Source organism: Lampetra fluviatilis, chromosome 44, assembly GCF_964198595.1.
Source record: "Lampetra fluviatilis chromosome 44, kcLamFluv1.1, whole genome shotgun sequence".
NCBI lineage: Eukaryota > Metazoa > Chordata > Hyperoartia > Petromyzontiformes > Petromyzontidae > Lampetra > Lampetra fluviatilis.
In genome coordinates, this window is record NC_136318.1 from 3,832,465 (window position 1) to 3,851,125 (window position 18,661).

The 18,661-nt window shown below is 53.6% G+C and overlaps 1 protein-coding gene across 2 annotated transcripts; it reads left to right on the forward strand.

The window, feature by feature from the left end:
* Positions 1 to 532: 532 nt before the first annotated feature.
* On the forward strand, positions 533 to 15,961 carry LOC144947266 (cysteine-rich with EGF-like domain protein 2-B). 2 transcript variants are annotated; one of them, XM_078876490.1, is made up of 11 exons: positions 533 to 748; positions 2,222 to 2,617; positions 4,020 to 4,102; positions 4,971 to 5,081; positions 5,489 to 5,580; positions 5,757 to 5,936; positions 6,119 to 6,220; positions 6,714 to 6,797; positions 7,049 to 7,144; positions 7,403 to 7,546; positions 15,183 to 15,961. In XM_078876490.1, exons 2-11 carry the CDS (start codon positions 2,492 to 2,494, stop codon positions 15,245 to 15,247), a joined length of 1,083 nt encoding a protein of 360 aa, XP_078732616.1. In that variant the 5' UTR covers positions 533 to 748; positions 2,222 to 2,491; the 3' UTR covers positions 15,248 to 15,961. The 2 variants fall into 2 exon arrangements, with proteins under 2 accessions (XP_078732616.1, XP_078732615.1); XM_078876489.1 differs by lacking the exon at positions 15,183 to 15,961 and adding an exon at positions 8,665 to 8,904.
* The last annotated feature ends 2,700 nt before the right edge of the window (positions 15,962 to 18,661 follow it).

An 18,661-nucleotide genomic window follows, 5' to 3' on the forward strand; every position in this document is an offset into this window, starting at 1 on the left:
TCCCTGTACAAGAATACGGGGTAAGCCGTATGGGTTGGACAAGCTATGTTATCACGGTTGGCTACGTACGGTGCGAAAGAAGTTCAACACACGTGTAACCCACGCAACGCACCCGCACGACGTCACCCAATCCCATCATAATTGATCAACGGGCAAACGATTTATCGGGGTGCATTCTCTCTTCGCCGACTCGGTGGGTGTGGGGGTGGGGGCACATGAACCTTGACGTTGTCGGTGGCGTTGTCTTGCAAGCGACCAACGCGGGGCCTCATGTTGATGCGTCCGCGCACCTAAAAAGGGAACCAGACGTGCCCTCGCGATTGGCTGGGCGCGTGGCGCCCTCCGATTGGTTGGTTCCGCAGCGTTGGGGGCGGAGTCGGGGATGGAAATCCTTGTCCCCACCCCTCCCCGCGTATTCGTCCAATGGGCGCCGAGCGTTTGCCGCACGCGCCAGAAGGCGGCGGCTGATTGGTTGGCGAGGTGGCGGCGCTGCGGCTATAAGAGAGGGGGTGGAGGGAGGGGGCGCAGTCGACCGCCACTGCCACCGCTGCTGTTGCTGTTTGGAACGTGGAGTCAGCAGAGCGGGGAAACTCGTCCACTTTGACGCACGCTCGAGGATTATAAAGAAGCCAACGCGACACCAACACTACCCGCTGGCTGCTGCTGCTGCTGCAGGACGTTAAGGGCGCGTTGGCCGATCAGAAGCGGCGGCGGTGATCGACTCGGATCTCGGCTTTTCACTGTACAGGTAACTGTAATTGAATTGGCACCGTAGCCTCATTGATGATGTGCGTTGATTGACGATCGCCTGTCCAGTGACAGGCGATCGACACTGTTGATTGACACCGTGGTGGCGACTGTGACACTGCGTGTTAATTGACACTGTACAGGCGACTCACGCTGCGTGTTAATTGACACTACACACGACTCACTGCGTGTTAATTGACACTGTACACGTCACTGTCACTGCGTGTTAATTGACACTGTACACGTCACTGTGACACTGCGTGTTAATTGACACTGTACACGTCACTGTCACTGCGTGTTAATTGACACTGTACACGTCACTGTCACTGCGTGTTAATTGATACTGTACACGTCACTGTGACACTGCGTGTTAATTGACACTATACACGTCACTGTGTCACTACGTGTTAATTGACACTGTACACGTCACTGTCACTGCGTGTTAATTGACACTGTACACGTCACTGACACTGCGTGTTAATTGACACTGTACATGTCACTGACACTGCGTGTTAATTGAAACTGTACACGTCACTGTGTCACTGCGTGTTAATTGACGCCGTGCATGCGACTGCCTCTGTTTTAATTGTCGCTCTGTGCCGTCGTTAACGATGTTGATCGAACATCCCAAAAAATCAATGCAAGGCAGGAAACCCTCTCCCGACTCTGCGTGGCTTTCCGACTGGAACCTCAACCACGCGTTGACCCTGCGCCCAGACTTGACGGCTTGGTTGAGTGGCTTGTGGTTGAAGCTCTGCGTGGTCTCACTCCGAACCTGTCAACCCATAGGGTTACTACCCGTATGGGTTGACAGGTTTGCTACTATGCACTACGCTACGATACGCTACACTACTACATACCTTTCGATTTAAAGCTTTCGTGACTGCAGGGATTCATATTCTTGGTTCTTTCGGTAAAGTCACGCAGAAGGAAAATAATAAAAATGAAACTTAATAAAATTCTCACGACGTTTTGGCCACAACGCAAGCAGCCGTCCTTTTACCCGTATGGGTTGACAGGTTTGCTACTATGCAATACGCTACTATACACCACTATACACTACTACATACCTGTTAACCCCGTATTCCTGTACAGAGAAATTGGGGTTTCAAGTCCATACGGCGTACAGCCGTTTCAATACGGGCAAAAAATGTTTTTGTCTATTTGTTTGTGTTTCTCTCTTGTGATGGGACTTTGTAGGACTAATGTTGAGATTTATAAGGGCACGGGGTGAACCAATATGGTCCGAATTGGTCTCTAATGAGGTAGTCAGCACTGATAAGGTGTTGACAGGTTTGTCTGACGCTTGCTCGACTTGGCGACGCGGAGTAGTCGGTGCTGCGTGGTGGCAGGAGCCCAGCATTCGGTAACTTTCACACCTAACGACACCGTCGTTGGCTGATGTTACGATTGTGTTGCCGTTAAAAGTTCATTACGGGAAACACGATTTCAATTTTCTGACTCCCGTGCGTAGGTGAACTCGCCCTCTGCCGGCAAAGCCCTCCTCTGTGCTTTGACGAGACACTGGCCAGGACTTGCAAGGGACACACCTGAGCAGAGGTTTGGAGAGCGCGGGGGCACTTGCGCGAAGGTTGGAGAGAGTGGACATTGCGGAGCGGAGTTGGGAGTCGAACACTGACGAGTGAATGTTGGAGAGTGGCCTCTGGAGAGTGGACACTGAGGAGTGATCATCGGGGGAGCAGCGGGGCTTGCAGAGTGTGACGCTGTGCGGTGGACACTGGGGATGGCGCGCTGTGCCCAGCTGTGTCTGCTCATCGCGGCCCTGATGGTGGTGGGCCGGCACGTTGTCGCCTCTCACGGTGACGAACCCTGCTCCATGTGCCGGGGAATCGTGGAGAACTTCAAGAAGGTGGGAGCCGTGGCCTCCGCGAATGGAAACGCTGCTTCAAACCAACAAAAGGGGGCTTTTGGTTGAGATTTTTGTGTGAACTGCTTTTTGCATTTAGTTTGTTTGTTTGTCCTTGCCCCGAATCTACGATTAGCGCGGTTAGCTACGTATGGTGCAAAACAAGTTATCTATGCATACATTTGAGGGGAGGCAGAGAGGAGTTTAGGAGGGAGCACACTTGGATGCTCACCTTTTCACTAACTGTAACCTTACACCCAACCAACCAGCCACTTCTAGTAGCCTCTGACTGAGCTTCATCCTAACCTACTGCTAGTCAACCAGACACAGGTATTAGTCTGACCCACGGGGCTTAGTTGTTCACTGGGCCAGTAAATTCAGCTGTGACGGTCCCACCTGCTGACGGAGACTTGTGTTGCCTCCGAAATGTCGTGATTTATTATTTTATTTCTATTATTTGTATTTATTTGTTATGATTTATTTTTACCTACGTGACTTTACCGAAAAAAACCTAAGAGTATGAATCCCTGCAGTCACGAAAGCTTTAAATCGAAAAATATTGATGATGTTGTGTTGACGACTAGGTGATTCTGATTATTGCCACGCTAGTTAGTTTTATACCCTTAGGTTTTTTCGGTAAAGTCACGTAGGTAAAAATAATAGAAGTAACAATGGAAATAAAATATTTCTTATTATGACTTCTATTATTTTTATTATTTATTTTTACCTACGTGACTTTACCGAAAAAACCTAAGAGTATGAATCCTTGCAGTCACAAAAGCTTCAAATCTAGAATCGAGACCATCGACTCGCTGCACTTGAAAACATGGGTGAGGAGCCGCTAATAATAGAAATTGGTGCGCGTGTAAAGCTGTTACATTTGTTTTTGCGCAAGCATGGCTAAATGTGCGACCTGGACAGTCTGCCCGTCCACGGCTAATGGAGACTTAACTGAGGCGGTGGCGCGGTGGTCCAGCTGCAGCCGTGCGGAGGTTCGTGGTTGGTATGTGCTAGGCCCCCCCCTGGTTAATGCTGCGGTGGTGGTGTGCGTATTAACCATGAAAATACGACACGCAGTCTGCTTCGTGTTGGACGGACACTAAAGGATGCCCTGACGTCATTTGACGTCACGTTCCAAATTTGAGAAATTACCTGGAAGTGGCTCCATTGGGAGCGTGCACAGCAGACCAACATCACCCTTACTTGAAGAACTCCTGCAGCTTGTCTTTGCGAAACACAGCAGTGCCTTGCGCTATAAGAAGAATAGCGCCAATTTCAAACGTGCTCGATCATTATGATTGTTATTGCTTTATTTTTATGGTTTACAGATAGACCCCACCCACGTCCGCCACCAGAGCTCGGTAATCGATGGTGCCATGTGTATCCCCCCCCCCAACCCTGGCAGGGCATAGAGAACACTGCCAAGAAGAACTTTGGAGGAGGGAACACGGCATGGGAGGCGGAGCGCGTGGCTAAGTACGAGCAGAGGTGAGCAGAGCTCCGTGCCACCGAGTAGCCAACCTCCGTTGAGCGAGGGGCGGCCCGGACCCCCATTCTTCAGGGATTGAGGCGCGCCTCTCTCCTGCATTGGAAAGCATTGCCGGTTGTTATTGCTGTAATGCACCTCCCCTCAAGTGCGTTAATGGGTTCCCCACAGTCGCTCGACAAGTCGAGCGGTGTGGGTACGCCCCCCAACCCTCCACCTCTTCCAACGCGTCCGGTCAGCGTGAACGACTAGGCCAAACACCTTCTCGTGCTGTAATCTAGTGGAGGAGGCCTTTCCACCAGTTGTGGCGTGTAAGAAATGGCAGGGCTGTACCTTTTCCGATATGTTCAGGTCTCCCTTGCGAGACATGAGCTTTTCACTGTTTGCTCAGCTGGTAAAATATAACATGCATGGGTGTGTGTGTGTTGGCTGTAGGCTACGATAAATAATGAATGAGCGCGTGCGTGTAAGATGAGACTTGGTAAGTCGTCAGCTCCCATCATTCCCCAGAGCTGTATGAACAAAACTGCTGATCCGACATCACCGGCCAATCGATAGCCATGCCTCTTACCGCCCCCCCCCCCCCCCACTTTCATCACCATCATCAGCCACGATCAATCCACCGCTGGATGGAGGCCCCTCTCCAATCTATAGCCATCTCTCAGAGTTGTGTGGCCTAATTTGCATGTGGTTGTGCAGTGCTTTTTCAATGGAGACATTTGAAATGGAGCCCTGGATAAATAAGGGAAGTGGGGTGCGAGGTGACCTGGATCGGTGTGAGAACGGCGTGCGTGCGATGTGCGGGTTGAGAGTGGTGATGTTGCGTGACGTCGTGGCATAATGGCGTGACGTGGTGTGACGCGGTGGCAGCGAGACGCGCCTGGTGGAGATCCTGGAGTCGCTGTGCGACAAGACCGCCTACGCGTGCCACGCCATGCTGGAGCAGCACGAGGAGCACCTCGAGAAGTGGTGGTTCCACAAGTACGACCCCTTCACCCACAACCCTGCCCCCACCCCTTAACCAGTTGAACACGTAGGCTTTCGTGACCAATGTAGTCCATAATGCAGTTTTTTTTGGGGTTAAATCTCGTAAATATAAATGTGTCGTTAAATCCGCCACCACCCGACACAGCCAATTAGTAAGGTTTGTCACGTAAACGGAACATGCCATTCGTTGCTAGTACAGCGCACCTTGACCCTCGCCTGCAATCTCTAACCTAACGTATCACCGACAGCCCTCACCTCACACCTATAGCCCATCGCCCGTTGTAATCATCACTCCGGTTGTGCACGGCGTTCCGGTTGTGCGCGGTGCGGCGGTTGTATATTGGTTATGTGTTGATTGTTTATTGGGTTGTGTGTTGGTTGTGTGCTGGTTGTGAGTGCAGGCAGCGTGCCCACCCTGACCTTTACAGCTGGTTCTGCGTGGAGATGGCCAAGGTCTGCTGCCCGGCCGGATCCTTCGGGCCCGACTGCAACCGTGGGTGCCGGCCCCTCCACACCACAATAATGCTACCCAACCACACCACCACTACTCTCAACCATACCACCACTTCCTACCGCTCTCAATGCTATCAACCCACGTCCCCCTGTCTCTCAGTGCCACCTGTACATATGTGCCCCCCCCCCCATTCCCCTGTGCCCCTCCCCCCCCAGAGTGCCAGGGCGAAGCGACGCGGCCGTGCGCGGGGAACGGGCGGTGTGACGGCGATGGGACGCGGCGCGGCACGGGGCTGTGCGTCTGCCACCCGGGCTACGTGGGCTCGCTGTGCCTCGAGTGCGAGGAGGAGGGCTTCTACTTGGCCCAGCACAACGACACGCACGCGCTGTGCTCCGGTACCCGCTCACCTCCACTTGCTCACCCTCTGACCCCCCACTCGCTCGCCCACCCACCGTGCCTACCTGCGTCTTCTCTCCGCATTGAAGTCCCCATTGTCGACATCATCGTTGTGCCACTGATGAGCGCTGTTGTGTGTGTGTGTGCTGTTACTGTTGGGTGGTGGGGGGGTGGGGTACAGCATGCCACTCGGCCTGCAAAACCTGCAGCGGACCACAGCACACGGAGTGCGGGGACTGCCGGCCCGGCTACGCCAAGCAAGACGAGGAGGGCGGCTGCGTCGGTGAGCCCGTGTGCCGGATTTCCACTGCCAGCTTATCTCGCACGCGTGCGGCCGTCGCGGTGTTTGACTTTGTTGTGGCTCTGTCTTCTCCAGTGTCATCCCGATTGTGCTCTTCGCGTCCTGTCTTGTCGTGTGTAACTCTGACTTTGTGTCGTGTGCGATTTCTGTGTCGGTGCCGTACCTGCGCGCGATCCCTTGCGCAATGAAATCGCGCAGATTAGTCGTCGTCTCCAACTGCTTTGTCCACATCTGAGCGAGTAGTTGCGTGACACGCCTGTGTCTAGGAGTTGCTAAAGTTTCTGGCCAGACCCTTCACAGCAGAGCGCTGCCCCTTTTTTGATTGAGCTCCACCCACGCCCCTTACCCCCCCCCCCCCATCAACATCAACGCTTGAGAACAGAGTCCATCTTTTTCTGGTAGCAAGCGATTGCACAACTGTGAGCAACCAGTCAACTGATCGTGTGTCTGTCGGTGTGTGTGTCCGTCTACGCAGACGTGGACGAGTGTGCGAGCGAGCCGACCCCCTGCCATGGAACCCAGTTCTGCTCCAACACCGAGGGCTCCTACGTGTGCAAAGGTAACGCCACGGCGACCGCCGCCACTTCCACGTAACGACCCGTGGTGCTGGACCGTAGTAACGATCACCTCTACCCAGAGGTCGCAAACGGGTACCCAATACCCGATACCCGTACCCTACCCGATACCCGGCTACCTGTACCCGGCCGGGTACGGGTAGCCGTTTGCGACCCTGGTGCGGCTGGGTATGGGTAAGGAATCAAAACCCGTTTGCGGCCTCTGCCTCTACCTCCCCCCCCCTCCGCATCACAGTGTGTGACCCGGCGTGCGAGGGCTGCAAGGCCGCGGGCCCTGACAGCTGCCACAAGTGTCTGCGTGGATACACGGAGCGCGACGGCGTCTGTGTGGGTGAGTAGCTTCTCCTGTATCCGCTCCGCTCGCTCTCTCTTTCACCCCGAGAGACCAGTGTGTTGGTGAAACAACATCTACCACACAAACAATAAACACAACACCTTGAGTTAGTGGAACAACAACAACGGTGTCAATGTTTGCGTGCGTTTCTGTGTGACCAGTAAATTTGTGTGTAATGACCATGTGTTCGTGTACTGAACATGTACGACGAGTGTGTAATGAACCTACGTGTGTTCAATAAACCCGTGTGTGTAGATGTGAACGAGTGCGAGGAGGGCCTCGCCACGCAGTGCGTGCGCGAGAACGAGGTGTGCGTGAACACCGAGGGCGGCTACCGCTGCGAGTGTGGGCCTGGCTTCCACGACCGCGCCGGGGCCTGCAAGCTCGTCAAGCCTCCAGGTACAGTGTCGCCCGCTGAGCGAGAGAGCAGGTGGCGTAGTGCACACGTGTCTGCCTGTGCGTGCAGAGGGAGCAAGGGGGTGTGTTGGCAGGGGAACGAGTGTGTGAACGGGCGTGTGTGCGCGGGTGAGCGAGGCTGGGTATGCGAGCGAGGGTAGAGCGTGTGCCGATCATCTTCTCGTCATCGTGGGTCCTGGGTGTAAGAGGTACCCGCGGAGATTCCTTGACTGTATCCGTCCTCGTTTAAACATTGTAATGAGACTGTGGCGAGGTGCACGCATCTTCCCGTTGAGCATGGCTGTCGTGGCGATTGTGGAAGCGCGTGAGCGTGTGTCCAACGCCCCTTTCCTAACGACTACAACCACCATTCAACACTGACGTGACTTCACAGCGCTTGTGCCAGACTAGGTGCACTTTGAGGCTATTGTGTGAAGTGTGGAAGGTTCACAAGCAGGTGGTCATCGTATAGGCCCAGGCCTTATGATGGGTTAACCGACTTGAGTAGCTCGCAGTTGAACCACCTGTGCTCCCACTGGCACGGTCCTTGACACAACAGACAAAGATCCCCACGTAGCCGACTTCGGCTGTTGAGGCAAGTGCTGTTAGCGGGCATGGCAAACGGGGGGTGATGTGGTCAGCATCACACACGGTCGCCGTGGTTTCCCCACTATAGGCTTTTGTGTTGTAGTATGGGGCATTGGTGTTGGTTAGCAGTGTGAGGCTCATAGCAATCGATGTAGCAGTTTGTAGAGTGTACGGATGAGATGGTCAGGTAACGGCAGCAGCGTCTTTTGATGACGTGACGACTGTCCACTCGGATGACCACGTGGTCAAGTGACGGCAGGATCGAGCGATGACTGCCACGAGATCGCGGTGTCATGTGACCACGGGGGTCAGCTGATGACGGTATCAGGCGACGGACGATGACAAAAAGAGGGCGACGGGGTTGCGTGACAACAGGGTCAGGTGACCGTAAGTTCATATGACCACGTGGTCAGCTGTGTTCACGTGGGTCACGTGATGACGGGGAAGAGCAAAAATGCACGGTCGGGCAACCGGCGCGGGGCGGCGCAGCAACGGAAGCCACGGTGACGGTGGATGGGCGGCGGGCGGTGCAGGCGAGCAGGGCCTCTTTGACGAGATCTCCGAGGACGAGCTGGTGGTGCTGCGGCAGATGGCGGTGGGCGTGGTGCTGTGCGCGCTCGCCACTCTCGCCGCCAAGGGCGACATGGTCTACACCTCACTGTTCATCGGGGCTGCCGCCGCCACCGCCGGCTACTGGCTCTCGGAGCGCGGGGACCGCCTGCTGGACGATATGCTCACCGTCAAGCAGTAGACGCGGTGGGAGGGGGGGGGTGGGGGGCGGGGGGTGGGGGATGAGGGGGTTGCCCCACTGTTGCCACCTGGGATAATGGGGGCGGATCGATCGTCAACGTCGGTGGGGTGCTCGGCAAAGAAGAAGCCATGGCAACGCCGCCGCTTATGGGGGACCCGACCGCTTCATGGGGATCACGTGATAATGGGCGGTCACTGCCGTCAACAATAATGGGAGTGACTGCTGCCGAATGATATAATGGGGAGGGGCCTACTCCCCTCAAACCTCAGAGCAGTAGACGCAGAGGTAATGGGAGGCCCACTGGAGCCGCCTGCAGTAACGGCGAGGGGGCCGAGTGCCGCTGCCAAAGGGGTCGTGGGGGTGGCGGTGTGGATGCTGTGGGTGGGGGGCACCCGACCTGACAGATGTCACACGGACAGCGACCGGGTGTTAACCACAACAGGCAACCGGGTCGCTCAACCACAACAGTCGCCCGGGTGGCATCCACAACAGTCGCCCGGGTGGCATCTACAACAACAGTCATCCGGGTCTCAACCACAACAACAGGCAACCGGGTGGCATCCACAACAACAAGTGCCCGGGTCTCAACCACAACACGCGACCGAGTGGCAATCACCGCAACAGTCGACTGAGTGGCAACCACAACAGTCGACCGTGGCAACCACAACAACAGTCGCACACGTTCTTTGAGCCACAGCAACAGTCGACTAGGAGAGTCACAACGACAACCGTCAACCCGATGTGCCGTTGCCGACGGTGTGCACTGGTTGAAAACTTTTCTGCGCTTCCTTCCAGCAGGGGTTTTCATACGCCGCTCCCACGAGGAGCGAACGCTAAACCAGGGCCTATTTTAAGGAGCGCGTAACCCTGCCCCTAGAGCTCTGTGGAGTGTTCTTGTACACGGGGAGCAGCGGGGGGGGGTAGCATAGCATCGCATATACCTTGTGGATTACACAGCATCTCGGAATCGGAAGCCGAATCTCGATTTAGACTTCAGGAAGCCGACAAGCTAGGAAGTTGTTGACAGATTTGCAGGGGCGGGTCGGCAAGTTATAACAAAGAATTTTAAACTACAGAAGTGTGAAATAGATGAAAGGTAAGCGAGTCACGATAAATAAATATACATCAAGTCCTGGGTATTAGTGCAAATTGCATAAGTTCCTTGCCGATTTTTCAACACGAATTGCAAGCTTGGGCAAGGCATCCAAAACAACGAATTCAGTCCCCCACCAGCCGCCCCGCCCAGACCACACCAAGACGGCACCACACAGTCCCTCGATTAGTATTGCACATCTCACACGGCTGCTGCGGCTGGGGCCTGCCGTACACGGTGTGACGTGTGCAGCACCAAGTTGGTGGCATCGACGGTTGGTGTCGATGTCGTGGCGAATCGGCGGTCACTCGTAGCGGCGGAGGAGAAGGTCCTGGGCCTGGGTTCGGACGGGGATGTTGGGGGGGGGGGGGGGGGGGGGCAGCAGCATGGGCAGCTGTGGGGAAGAGGGGGAGTTTCAGACTGTGGGGGCAGCAGTCGCAGCAAAAGTTGCTGTCGTCACGGACGGGCCCGGATGTCATTGCGAAAAAAATTAAACGCCTGCGTTTGTGACGCTGTGGCCTTAAAGGGTCGATGTAAGGCAACGGGCGCTGTCTTGGCTCCTATTGATTGCACGTGTGTATGTATTTTGAAATTTCTTTTGCACCGTATGTATTCAACCGTGCTAATCGGAGGTGCGGGGGAAGGACAACAAACTAAACAAAAAGCAGTTTTAAGGAAATTAGTTTTTCAATCTAGTTTGAAAAGTGCATAGCTCCAGTGGCTTCCTAATATCGGAAGGAACAACATTCCAGACGGCCGCAGAAGAGCATTTGAAAGCAGTAACCGTCTTTGTTCGATGGCCAGCCAAAAACAACTGAACAGTGGCCAGAACGTCGCCTCTTGGTGGTTTTCTCTCCACCCTCCCCCCACCTTTTTAAGGCCACAGAATTCTAGACACGGAACGTGTTTTTGGGTGATTTTCATATAATTTGCGTCTGCACCAATGCGGCACAACAGCAGCATCGCCAGATAATTTGTCCAGTTTCGTTACTGGCCATTGGCAATGTTATTTGGCACTGACCAAGGTCGGCTTGGCAACAGGTGCGTTTTGGTCATCGCCTACCGTTAGAGTAGTCCTCATTTTTAAACCCTGTGCCCCTGAAAAAAAATACTTGCCAGGACCCACCTGGTGAAAGAGACTTGAGACTCGGTGAGGCCTGCCTGGGTAAATATTTAATTTAATAATAATAATTTATGGTATTGCTCGACTCTAACCACAGGGGGGTCTAAGCCACGATTCACACCACATAAGGAAGCTTCTGTTATAACGTTGATGGCAAACCGGGCTACAGCTATGGGCTGGGTCTAGCCCCGGGTGCTGACCGCTCACCCTAGCCCAGCGCCGGGCTAAGCCGGGTCTGGCTCGCCCGGTGGAATATCGAAGTGATTTCTAACGACTGCAGTCATTGCCCTGATACTCCTGTCAACCCTTACTCTTTCACACACACACATGCGTGTACACATGCCTAACACACACACACACGTCTAACACTCGCACACACACGCACGCGTGTACACATACCTAACACTTGCACACACGCATGTACACGTGCCTAACTGCGCGCACACATACTCGCGCGCACACACTCGCACACGCAGATAACGCATGTCTACCCATACACATGTGTACACTATACCTGCCCCCTCTGACCCCTACCTCCGGTTTGAATCACTGAATCTTGTAGTCGGTGCTCATGGATCAATAAAGTTCGTGTCACCGTGTCGCCCGTGCCTGCGTGCGTCACCCATGCCTGAGTGCGCCTCGGCTCCCAGGGGTTCAAACAACACGCACGCGCGTGTACAAACAGCACTCGGCCCTTGTGAATTGTGCAAAAAAAACATCGCCTGTGCCTAAAGCGAAACTGCCTTGCGTTCACCATCAAAATACATTTGAGGAAATGTGACCGACTGACGGGCCGCAGTGGTGCAGAGATGAACATGCAGTTCTTCAGGAACTGTTGATGGTTTTTGCACCAGGGTTGAGTACTGTTTGTTGACAAGTCTTTGTTTTGAAGTGCACGGTTTGCCAGCCTGCACCATCACCGTTGTGATGCTGGGTGTTGCTCGTTAGATGAGGTGCGGTGTGGCTCCTACGGTGTGTGGTACGCCCCCGGGGCCACAGGAGGTCCACCGCCATCACCGATGTCATGGACCGCACGCTGGACTTGAAATCCACGCGTTGCCGATTCGGCTCCATCTCCTGGCATGGCCGTTGAAACGGTGGGGCAAATTTATTAAATCCACCCTCCCCTACTTTCCGCTTTCCACCGCAGTTAGTCTAGTGGCAGGTCACGTGTGTTGGTGGGCTAAAGTCTGGGCAAGCCCACCTCTTCCAAGACGTCTGGTCAGCGTGAAAGAGTAGGCCTGGTACTCCAGACCGAGTTGGATCTCGTGGGGGCCCTTCCGACAGCAGTGGCGTGAGCGTGCGCCATTGCTGGGCCGCGCCTTTGCAATTGAACCATGCGGTGCAATTTACCCATGCGGTGCTTTTTAAGGCGCGTTCCGGAGTCGTGGGCCGCGTGGTGGCCGCGCGACCTTCCTAATCTAGTTGATTTATCGAATCCGTGTTTGTGCCACTGACGGCGTGCCCGACCTCGGCGCCGTGTGCGGTGCGAGGCGAGCGATCGGGGGGAGGCTTGCGTCCGCTTGTGGCGAGCAAAACCGCGGGTGAAAGAACTCGTCGAGTACGAAATCTTCATCCCTGCCACGTGTGCGGAAAAGCTTCCGGCACCGGCAAGGCAACCCCTGACTCGCGGTTTAAAAATATGCGGCAGACTGATATCGCCATGATCGCCCCCTCGTGTCAAGTTTGTCGTGCATCGTTGGAGAATTTTACCGCGACACCCTGAGTAGATCAATCCCTGGGCTTGAGTCCACTCGGGTTTAAAAACTTCACTCGGTAGTGAAATAACATTTTCAGAATATACTGGAGGAATGCGATGCGCTATAAAGCTCTTTCACAGATGTCCAGTGAAATGTTTGAACCGGGGCTGGAGAAGAGTTGCCTGAACGAGATCCAAATAGTAAGCGCGTCTAAACGCGCTTACTCTCCACACGAGTGTGTGTGTAACATTGTGTGTACGTGACGTGTGGCACTCATGTGATTGTAATTCGCTGTGTGTGTGTGTAACGCATGTTTTTGTGTGTGTACATAACACGTGTGCGTGTCTCCCATTGCCGTCGAGTGGCCCGGATCATTCTGTTAAGGTCAGTGAAGTGCAGGGCAAGGGAGGGGCATGTGTTGAGCTTAGAGAATGGCCAGTAATTCCCCACCTCCCTCCCCGTACACACGCATGTGGTGTGCATGCATGGACCGTAGGAGTGAGTGTGGCGTTGCCGCTGTTTTAAAGCGGGTGGCTTGACTAACCGTGTTGCTGGTGTTTGTGGTGCCGCTTGTCACAGAGGTTCGCAGTTCAATCTGGCTGGCAGCCCTGGTTAATACTGTGGTGGTAGTGGTGTTTACAGTATTAACTATAATTACTCCGCCGTCTGCTTAACTTGCAGTGGACTTTAAAGATCCCGTGATGTCGTTCGCAAGTGGGGAGGTCCCTTATGTGCCGGAGTCGGGGTCCAAATAAAAAAAAATATTCTGCAAAAACAACGATTAGGGATCACACCGCAGCAATCGTTGCCTATTGGCAGCAGACTAATGCCTTGTGGGCCAGGTGCTACGCACAGGGACGGCTGGCACTGGGGGTGCCCTATGAAATGTGACGTGAGGTGTAAGGGGCTTATCGCGTGTCAGGTGCTGTGAGACGCCCCGGCGTGCAGCAGGGCGCCTCTATCAAAAACACGCAGAGCTGCACTGTTACTTTGATGGCAGTGATGGGGTTCTTACCTGTCGCTAAAGACAAAGATCCCCCGTTTAGCCTTAGCAGACTGCTGGGACAAGTGCTGTTAGCGAGCACGTGTCACCACAACCGTCACTGCCATCGCTGCCATCGACACGATCATTGCCACTACGGTGCCAATGGAACCGGGGGCCAGATTAGAGAATGACTTGCAACACGTGAGAATCGACGGCCCGTTCAAGACTTGACTTAACTCCGAGTAAGCAAGGTCGTTGCGACAAATGGTCGCGAGAAATCTTGCGATGATGGCTAGTCCCAATTTAAAGCTTTCGTGACTGCAGGGATTCATCTTCTTGGTTCTTTCGGTAGGTGAAGAACAGGTCTGTCTTCCCGACAGACCTGTTCTTCACCTGAGGACGGCTGCTTGCGTTGTGGCCGAAACGTCGTGAGAATTGTATTTTATTGTTTTATTTTTATTATTTTATTATTTCCCTTCTCCGTGACTTTACCGAAAGAACCAAGACGATGGCTAGTCCATCGGAGTTGCAACATCTTAAGAGCACCTTCTTCACCCAGGCCCACCCCCCCCCCCCCCTCGGATCTTGAGCGTGAATGCACGGATGCATGCGTCGGTGAGAAGAGCAATTTTGATTTTATTTGCCACCATTGCTTTCGGAGTAAACCTGAACTGCAAATTCGATTTTGAGTGACGTCGCATCGTACGACGAATGGAATTGAGTGGCGGTTTTTCACGCCAGGAGTTATGCAGCCCACAAGGTGCCGTGTGGTCGCTCCTCTCCGGGGCCTTCCTTGCCTCCCTGGAGTGCGGCTGTTGTTGTTGATTGTTGTTCTTGTTCGTTGCGATCTTGTTGTTAATGTTGCAGATGTTGTTGTTGGGTTTGATTTATTGTTATTGAGCGCCACGATGTAGAGATGTTAACCACCTCGCCTGGTATACTGAAGGTTGTGAGTTTGAGTCTGTTCCTGACGTCTGTATATTTGGAGTTTGCATGTTCTCCCCGTGGTCGCGTGGATTTTGCTCCGGGTCTTCCGGTTTTTCTTTGCATTTAGAATCATGCGTTTCGATTATTTGGCTGTTGTACATTTCCATATGATAAGCCACTTCGTTGAGCTATCATTTGTGGCCAGGTGGCTTCTGGAAAAAAAGCTCTCGTAAAATAACAAAAATAGTTTAGTTTAAATAGTGTTGTTGTTGATGTGGTAATGCTCATGATCTTACTTTAACTCGTGTAAGTTTTCGCGACCAAGGTGATGATTCGGGGATTATTTCTGATTTGTTTGTGGGTCACAATCTCTCTCGGCAAACCAGGGTTTCGTGGTCTCGTTCGTGTCGTGGATGTTGTGCATTGGTGTTGCATACCTTGGTGTTGACGACGACGTTGTTGTTGTTTGCAGATGAGGAGGAGGTGGGTGAGAGTGATCAGGAGAAGATACAAGACCACAATCACCGTGACCTCTGACCCCGAGGGTCCACCACAACCGCTACACCCCACACTCGCTACAAACGCAACCACCACTGACAACCACAACAACCACACTTGCAGCCACTACCATGGCCACCACTACCACCACAACCACACACGCAGCCACTACTGTTAGAACCACTGTTGCGACCACTCCCATACCACCCCACCCACAGCCCTTGTCACCATCGATCCCCCAACGCGTGGAGCTGCGTGGGGTCGAACACGGGTTTGGGGTTCGAGAGGTCCAGGGATTCGGGGTCTGGGACCAATAGAAATTTTATGGTGGAGGAAGGTGGGGATGATGGGTCTGTCCCCCCAGAGTATACAGCACTGCCCATCTCCTCGTGTGTGGCCCCCAATTCAGAGGCAGCTCCTCTGGTCGGGGGACCCGGTCCGGTTTTTAAGTTATTAAAATGATCACGGTGCTCGTGATGCCTCCGCTAACCGCGTCCCGCCACTCCTCGCCACGTCTCGCCATCGCATCCTGCTGCCAGATCCCTGCGCTGGCTCGCCCGGGCTGCACGCTCTGCTGTCCGCCCGCTCCACACCCCAGCGAACAGCTGCGCGAAACACTCTTAGTTCTTTCGGTAAAGTCACGTAGGTAAAAAATGAAATTAAAATTAATGAAAATAAAACAATAAAATCACGACGTTTCGGAGGCAACACAAGTCTCCGTCATCAGGTGGGACCGTCACAGCCAGATTTGCTGCATCAAGTGAGGCAAGGATTCAAGCCCTTAAATACAAGTTGGGGGGGGGGGGGGAGCTTATCAGAATGTGGTAGCCAATGAATGGAACGTATCGGGAGGGAGGGAGCAGGGCTAAAAGGAAACCAAACCGCTCCTGAAACTCGCGCAGATCATCGATCGTGGTCTGCAGCCGCTTTGTCCACGTCTGGGGTGAGTAGTTGCGCGACGGGATCCAAGCAGCTGACCAATCGCGCCTCGTGAATGTTGCCGCCCGCGTCGCTACGGAAAGCGTGGTCGGTCCTCTGCTGCGAGCAACCGAGTTGCACAGACGTGTCCGTGCAAGGGATTCGGTTGCGTGGAACCGAGTTGATCGCTCGGATGTGGTACCAACGCTACGTGCGGACCTCTCTGCGCAACGCTGTTGCTCGCGGCGGAGACCGACTGAAACTTTTGCGTCGCGACGAAAGCTGCTGCAGGTTCGCGAGTCCGCGATTTGGTCGTGAGGACCCCGAGTCCGTGCGGCCGTTTTTAAAGTCCTCGTCGCATGTCCACTCGCCCTGGCGCGGACAAAAGCGGATGCCGGCGACGGAGTTGGGCGATTCGATATCCGTAGCCGGGGGGTGGTTTGCTTGCGGAACGGACTCGCTGCGGTGTGGATCCGGCTTGACAGCCTCATCCCACTTGTGGAGGTTTTTAATCGTTTGGGGGGGAGGGGGGTAGAGTTGGTGCCCCTTCCTCCCCCGTTGTTCCATGTTTACAGTATCTGAGAATGACCACTTTTTAGGGGGCTCAGGGTTGGAAGATCCCACTGGGATTAGGGGTCTGCGCGGTGGGGTGCAGGCGTGTAAACAAGGGGGTTAATTGGGGAATGTGAGTCTCTAGGGTGCCCCGGGGTCTCCTGTACAAGGGGACCCTGGTCCCCTACAAGGATCCCCTAAAAGGATCTCTGTTTCAGAGATCGGCGGGTGCAGGGTCCCTGTTTTACAGTGGCATCTGGGGTCCTGGATCCCCATTTCACAGGGGACCTGTTGTCCTCAAAGGAGGGGAGGGGGCTGGATTTATGGGGCTCCTGTGCGACCAGGTATCTGTGGGTCCCTGCAAACAGGGCATCTGGGTAAATGGTGTCCCGGCTTCTGGATCTTGTAAAAGCGGGACCTGGGGTGCTCTCGGGGTCTCATGAGCTCGGGAGGTGATACTTGAAACGACTGCGCGTGTGGCCACTAATAAAGAGACATGATTGCGAGGAGCTGATGAGTGGGGGGGCTCCGATCGAACTGCACGGATTTTCAACATGCATCGAATCCTATTTCTTTTACTTCTCCCACGCGAGATGAGAAATGTGACCACGTGAAACGGCCCAACGTGGCATGCGTCCGTGGAGCCCACTTCAACTGGCCCTACCGCACACCCTGCCTCGAAACACGCACGGGCATTACAGCGGTGAGGGTGGGCCCTAGACTGGTTGGTAATCGAACCGCGAGGTGTGCAGGGGTGGTGGTGCAGTCTGCGGAATGGATACCGTGCAAGATCAAGGGCTCCATAGCGTGCGTAGGTTCAGGCGAGTCTCTGCCCTGCACAACAGTTGATCACAACCACACACGCGTGGGTGTTGTCGCGTCCGCAGCAGCTGCCACCGTGTCTGGGCTGGAACCTGCGGTGGGTTTTGACACTGGGTAAACAAACAAATCTGCCTCCCAGGGCAATAGGTGGCAACACACAGGGCGATACGAGGGCATCTCCTTCCAAAGGGTTCACAGCCGCATCCTAGATTACCCGGGTATATTATGGCCTAGACCAATGTATGCCCCTCTAGGCCAAATCATACCCCCATGATAGTAATAGTGTTGAGCGATATACACATAAATTACTAAAAAATGTCCAACATTTTATTTAAAACTGTAAACACACAGACTTTGATTGCTTCAACCAGAAATACTTTAATAATAATAACCTTAACCATATCCCTAACCCTAAAAATGCTTCCATTGAGATTTTTACTTCCATTTATACGCTTTTTAAATCCTTTATACAGTGTTAAGTTCGCTTGCTTGCTTAGGACCGTGCAAATCTTTCGGTCGTTTTTTAACCCACTTCCCGTGATCCAATCGAGCTGACATTTTCCACACAGACTCGTTGTGCGTGACAATGTTCGTGAAATTTTTTTCCTAAATTTTACACTTTTTAGGACAAAAATATATTTAATTACCAATTGCTTAATGGTGCAATGCAATCATCTGACCCATAGGTGGCAGCCATCTCAAGCCAGAGGACGAGGAGGACTAGCCGCCACGCATATAAAGGATTTAGTGAAAAACTTTGTTTTTACTGGTCATACTTATTTAGATATCGATTGAAGTTCGTTTGAACTTTCACATGGGGCATGTTCTGCCCTGGAGGGGTATGGTCTGGCCCAGTCGAGATTAAACCCCCGGGGGGTAGAGTTTAGCCGAGGAGTCGCGAAGTGCTTGTGCCAGGGCCCAGTCCCGGATTAGGGGTCGTCCATAAATGACGTCACGCACCTGGGGGGGGGGGGGGGGGGTCAGACATTTGTGACGATGTGTTGAGGAGGGGGGGGGGTGAGAAATGTGACGTCACATCAAAATGCGCAACTTTAAATAAATATAGACAACACGTTCTACCTTATTAAATAGACTTTCTCCTACAACATCAGAGTGCAGCGCCACATTAAATACGCACTACAATGACAATAGTTTAAAGCG

Excerpts from the sequence above, each read along its gene's own strand:
- LOC144947266 (XM_078876489.1), top strand. The coding sequence starts at position 2,492 with ATGGCGCGCTGTGCCCAGCTGTGTCTGCTCATCGCGGCCCTGATGGTG. Across the intron at positions 2,618-4,019 it reads TCGTGGAGAACTTCAAGAAG|GGCATAGAGAACACTGCCAA; the intron begins GTGGGAGCCGTG and ends CAACCCTGGCAG. Across the intron at positions 6,798-7,048 it reads GGGCTCCTACGTGTGCAAAG|TGTGTGACCCGGCGTGCGAG; the intron begins GTAACGCCACGG and ends TCCGCATCACAG.